The sequence below is a fragment of the Scardinius erythrophthalmus genome (assembly GCF_964197995.2).
Source record: "Scardinius erythrophthalmus genome assembly, chromosome: 20".
Taxonomy (NCBI): Eukaryota; Metazoa; Chordata; class Actinopteri; order Cypriniformes; family Leuciscidae; genus Scardinius; species Scardinius erythrophthalmus.
The window spans coordinates 38,424,884-38,430,883 of NC_138240.1; the positions used below are offsets into that span (position 1 = coordinate 38,424,884).

Here is a 6,000-nt window from a genome sequence, read left to right on the forward strand (position 1 = left end):
TTTTCTGAAAGTTTTATTAAAATCAAACATGTTTGTGCTTAAAACAAGAACAAATATCTGTCAGCAGAGAGGGGTCAGGAAAATAATCTTGATTTTTCTTTGAATTAAGTTTATGGGTACGGTTAGGGTGAGCAGGTTATATTTATGGGTACGGTTAGGGTGAGCAGGTTATATTTATGGGTACGGTTAGGGTGAGCAGGTTTTATGGGTACGGTTAGGGTGAGCAGGTTTTATGGGTACGGTTAGGGTGAGCAGGTTATATGGGTACGGTTAGAGTGAGCAGGTTATATTTATGGGTACGGTTAGGGTGGGCAGGTTATATGGGTACGGTTAGAGTGAGCAGGTTATATTTATGGGTACGGTTAGGGTGGGCAGGTTATATGGGTACGGTTAGGGTGAGCAGGTTTTATGGGTACGGTTAGGGTGTGCAGGTTATATTTATGGGTACGGTTAGGGTGGGCAGGTTATATTTATGGGTACGGTTAGGGTGGGCAGGTTTTATGGGTACGGTTAGGGTGAGCAGGTTATATGGGTACGGTTAGGGTGAGCAGGTTATATTTATGGGTACGGTTAGGGTGGGCAGGTTTTATGGGTACGGTTAGGCTGAGCAGGTTATATTTATGGGTACGGTTAGGGTGAGCAGGTTATATTTATGGGTACGGTTAGGGTGAGCAGGTTTTATGGGTACGGTTAGGCTGAGCAGGTTAGGGATTAACTTGTCCCGGGACCAATAAAACATGTCGACCAGGAATGATTAACTCCATCAAATCAGGAGGTGTGAAATTATCTTTACAAATGAAATTTTGGAAATATTTAAATCTGAATGTAGTTTCTCATCCCGACTGCCTGTGCCTGTAACTCCTGTTCAACATGTGAGTGTCCTCTGACATCACTTCCTGTGTCCACACCTGAGGCACCTCGACCGCGGCCATGGAGTACACGTGCAGGCAGAAGATCTTGGAGCCGTTGTAGCCCACAACGAAGCCCTGCAGCTTCTGCTGGTGCACGGGGAAACTGCTGGCCTTGATGTTCAGATACCCACTGCCAGAGAAGCACAGCATGTCCTCACACTGTGTGTTCCACGCCACACTGTTGGCATTGGGCTCCTGCACACACACACACACACGCACATGCACACATACACGCACACACACTTAGTCAGCTGACAGGTCGGATCAGACGGAAGGTAGAATGTCTGAGAGTGTGTGTATGTGTGTGTGTGTGTGAGAGAGTGTGTGTGTGTATGTGAGCATGTGTGAGTGTCTGTGTGAGGGATGTAGGGGTCGACCGATAAGTGATTTTCAGGGCCGATGCCGATACCGATTATTACACATCGAGTAGACTGATAACAGATATTTTGAACCGATATATAGCCTATGTCTAGTGTAAAAATGTTAATTAATGTCAAAATTAAGAATAACAAAGGGTTTTGACAAATACTTTCTTTAAATGTTTTTAAACATATCTTTAAATCTGAGAACTGTTAATAATAACATTAATTAATAATAACAAACGTGTGTGTGTGTGTGTGTGGTAAATGAAATCACGCATCTGCGCCATTCATTTAGAGACACGCAGGATTCATTTAATTTAAATAGTCTTTTTGCGGTTTGAAATTCGATTTGATTTGTACTGACCTGCATTTTAATTCATCAAAAAGTTGACAAATTCCATGACATTCCGCTTTATACAGTAAATTTCCGTTTTTATGACTGGATTCCGTCCATGTTTTCTGCATCGCGCAACATTATATTGAGGTGTTTTGCAACTTCAGTGTAGTGATTTATTGCAACTTCAGCAAAGTCTGCTGCTGCCTTAACTTTGAGAGACAACTGATGTGTGAAGCGGCTCCAGTCAGCAAGTGCTTTTGGTGTGAGAGTGCAAAACGTCTCGGTTACTAACGTAACCTCGGTTCCCTGAGATGAGGGAACGAGTATTGCGTAAGGTTAGCTTACACTATGGGAAAACTCCTTTTCTCGAGAATACTGAAGCCAAATCTTTAAAACGCAGTGCAGCTGCACAGCATACACAGATGAACGTCGAGTACGGTCATTGACTGTGCTGCGGCTGTGGCTCAGACACGTGAACCAATCAGGACACTTCGTGCCCTAGCACATCAGAGCCCGCCAGAATGGGCGTGGCCAAAGGCTCTAAAGTGGCCATTCCCCGCCAAGGACCTCAGGTTTAATCGACTGAAGCGATCCCCTGATCAAAGCACAGAGCACAACGGGTTATACAATACTCGTTCCCTCATCTCAGGGAACCGAGATTACATTAGTAACCGAGATGTTCCCTTTCGAGAGGTCTCTTGTATTGCGTAAGGCTAGCTTACGCTATGGGAACCCCCTTCAAAACGCTGTGCATGCTTAACTTCGCTCCATACAGTAGCCCGAGGCAAGATGCCTCAGGCTGTAAAAGAGTAAAATATGAGCCCAATAAGCCGTTCAATGACGGGCTTCATATAAGGAATAAAAAGGAATGGGCCTAATGAGGGCCAAACTCTTATAATGTAAATATAATATAGCTTGCAAAGCGGGAACTTCCAGGTTATAAAACCTCTTAAATGTGGATGGCGAGGCCCAGCCGGCCGCCGCACAGATATCTTCAATGAATATTCCACTTGGCCAAGCCCAAGACGAGGCCATGCCTCTCGTGGAATGAGCTCTGACGCCTAAGGGGCAATGAAGGCCCTTAGACTCATAAGCCAGCACGATAGCATCAACTATGCAGCGCGATAATCTCTGCTTTGAAACGGCGAGCCCCTTGGTGCGATCCCAAAGCATACGAAAAGCTGTTCCGACTGTCTGAATGAGGCAGAACGCTCCAGATAAACTCTGAGAGCCCTGACGGGACAGAGTAAATTTGCGTCTCTTTCATCCTCTGGTGCTCATAACCTGTGCTCTGAACGGAGTTGAGAGCACTTTAGGAATATAACCATGCCATGGCTTGAGGACGGAGTCGTTAGGCCCAAACTCAAGGCAGGACGCGTTCACCGATAGCGTATGTAAATTGCCCACTCTCTTTACTGAACCGAGCGCCAGTAGAAGAGCGGTTTTGAGCGAGAGGTACTTCAGGTCCGCAGACCGAAGCGGCTCAAACGGGGCACCCTTTAGTGCTTCCAGGACCGTGAAGAGGTCCCAGATAGGCACAGAGGGGGGGGCGCGGAGGGTTTAGCCTCCTTGCCCCTTTAAGGAAGAGCATGATGAGGTCGTTCCTTCCTAGTGATTGTCCGGCCACAAGAGCGTGAGATGCTGTTATGGCCGCCACATATACTTTGAGCGTGGAGGGGGTGCGACACTCATGCAAAAAAAAGTACACTTGATACTTCACGTGAGTAGGGGTCCAGGCTCCGTGCTGCGCACCAGCCAGAGAACACCGCCTATTTCTGAGTGTAGAGGCTCCTAGTTGAGTTTTTTAGCACCCTATCCGGGAGACACCCGGGTACCCGATGAGGGGCCATACAAGTCGGGACGGGGATGCCAGGTTTTCCTGTTTGCCTGCCTGGCACATGCGCCGCCCTCAGCGAGCGCAGGTTGCGCTGAGCCCATAGAGTGAGACTCTTGGCCATGACGTGCAGGTTGTTTGACCTGAGACCGCCCTGGCGATTTATGCCCTGCCGTACGGACCAGGACGTGGTGGCCTCTTAGATATGGAAGAAAAGCTTTCAGTGATAAAGCGACCACTCTCATCTCTAAACATTTTATATGTAGATGCTTCTCCGGGCTTGACCATAGGCCAGAGACAGGCCTGCCCTCATAAAGGGCCCCCCAACCTAGGTTGGAGGCGTCTGTGGAGATCAGTTTTCTCTTTGAAACGACACCCATACTCACGCCAGACTGATACCATTTGGCCGCTTTCCAGGGAGTCAGGGCTTTGATGCAGCCGTGACTCGCTCAGATTAGTAAGTGGCCCGATCGCCACACGTGAGCTGGTACAAGGGTTTTCAGACAGCGTTGAAGAGGATGCATGTGCAGTAGTCCTAGCTGGAGTACTGATGATGCTGAGGCCATGAGACCCAACATCCTCTGAAATCTTTTGAGAGGAGCGCAAGCGCCGCTCTGAAAGATGCCGCTAGGCGTTAAATAGTGAGCGTGCGCTCTGGTGAAAGGCGCGCTTTCACTCGTATAGAGTCTATCACTGTACCCAGGAAAGAAATACTCTGGCTGGGACATTGTGCTCTTTGAAACGTTGATCCTGAGACCCAGGCATTCTAGATGGCTGAGGATCCAGGATCTGTGAGTTATCAACTGTGCCTCCGATAGAGCTAATGAGCCAATCACAGAGGTAGTTTAACACTCGCACTCCGCGCTGTCTCAGGGGGGTAAGTGCTGCGTCCATACACTTTTAAAATGTACGAGGTGCTGGCGATAGGCCGAATGGCAGTACTGTGTACTGGTAAGCTTGCCCCTCAAAGGCGAATCTCAGGAATGGCCTGTGATGGGGAGATATTTGGATGTAAAAATAAGCATCTTTCAGATCCACTGAGAAAAACTTTTGCGCGAATTTGCGTGAGGATCTGCTTGGTTGTCAGCATCCTGAACGGACGGAGGTCTAGGATGGGCCTGAGGCCACCATCCTTCTTTGGAACAAGGAAGTAGCAGCTGTATCGTAAGAAAGCTGGCCGCGAACGCAGTGAGGAGAGCAGCTGTTTTTCACCTGCTGCCAGAGCCGGGATTCAAACACGAGTCTCTGGCGCAAAGATGCCACCACTGAGCCACAGGGGGGAATGACGTAAGACAGTTAGCACGAACAGAGAAGAGAGCGTCATGCTTTGTGTCGCCTGTAAAAACGGCATTTGTTACAGGTGTGCATGTTTTATAACAGGCACGTTAGCTGCAATATTGACATTTATAGCTGCCCAAACTAAGAGGGGACTGGGAAATGTGTGAGAAATGGAGGTTGGTCCGGCCTCGGTGGGACTTAAACACTCCCTTTCTCTTTCAGCAAGCGTTGTGAAACTCACTTATAGTGTCCGTCTGGGACATGCAGAAAGCTTGTGAGGGAGAGGAGAAAGCGAGGCACGCGGGGACTGGGCCAGGCTGTTCTCGCTCGTCTCCGTCCGCTCTGGCATCCTTTGTGAACGGCGCTTCTTTTTGCGTGGGAGAGAGAGAGAGAGCGGGTAGCGTGGGGTCGTCGTCAGTGAAAAGCCAGTCGAGCCCACGGGGTGGAGAGATCCATCAGGATCTCTTGACGAGTGCAGCTTCCGCGTGGTCACGGCCCAGACAGGAAGCGCAAAGAATGAGATGGTCTCCACCGACGAGAGGGCCTTGCACGAGGCGCACTTAGTGCGAGGCATTTGAAACAACACCTGGATATTTCTCTTTTAGAAAAGTGTGACACAGCGGCGAACACACTTGCGTTAAAAGGATATGGCGCGCCGGATGGCACAACAGAACAGCGGGCTGAAGGCGGCAACAGGAAGATCATCCTCAGATCTGCGAAGCAGCTGCTTATTCCGCTGAAGGCTCTTCGGCGGCGGCGAGAAGGCTTCTATCCGGAGATCAGCGAAGTGGTGATTTCGCTGAAGGAGATTAAACCTGAGGTCCTTGGCGGGGATTGGGAGCTTTAGAGCCTTTGGCCACACCTATTCTGGCGGGCTCTGACGTGCTAGGGCGCGAAGTGTCCTGATTGGTTCACGCGTCTGAGCCGCCTCGCCATAGGTTTGTGCAGTTGACGCCAATGACCGTACTCGCCGCTCATCTGTGTCTGCAGCTGCACTGCGTTTTAAAGATTTGGCTTCAATATTCTCGAGAAAAGGAGTTTTCCCATAGAGTAAGCTAGCCTTACGCAATACGAGAGACCTCTCGAAAGGGAACTTTCAGTGCCTTCAGATTTCCGTGTTGATTGGCCAGACTCGTGACTCCCAACAAATCAGATGGGCGAGGACATTGGTCTAGTCTACAGAGTGGTGAGGTCAACAGAGGTGGCTGCGTCAGACCCAAATATAGCGCATTTCAAAATTAAATTATTTTATCGGCAAATCGGTTTTGAAAACGGTCG

At 49.1% G+C, this 6,000-nt stretch overlaps 1 protein-coding gene across 2 annotated transcripts in view; it reads right to left on the bottom strand.

Annotated features, from left to right (window-relative positions):
* Positions 1-6,000, bottom strand: part of ift122 (intraflagellar transport 122 homolog (Chlamydomonas)) — a 110,778-nt gene that overhangs the window by 52,616 nt on the left and 52,162 nt on the right. For both annotated transcript variants that reach the window (XM_081348151.1, XM_081348152.1), the window contains exon 14: positions 909-1,106. In XM_081348151.1, coding sequence (XP_081204277.1) covers positions 909-1,106 — 198 coding nt within the window. The remainder of the gene's footprint in view (positions 1-908; positions 1,107-6,000) is intronic.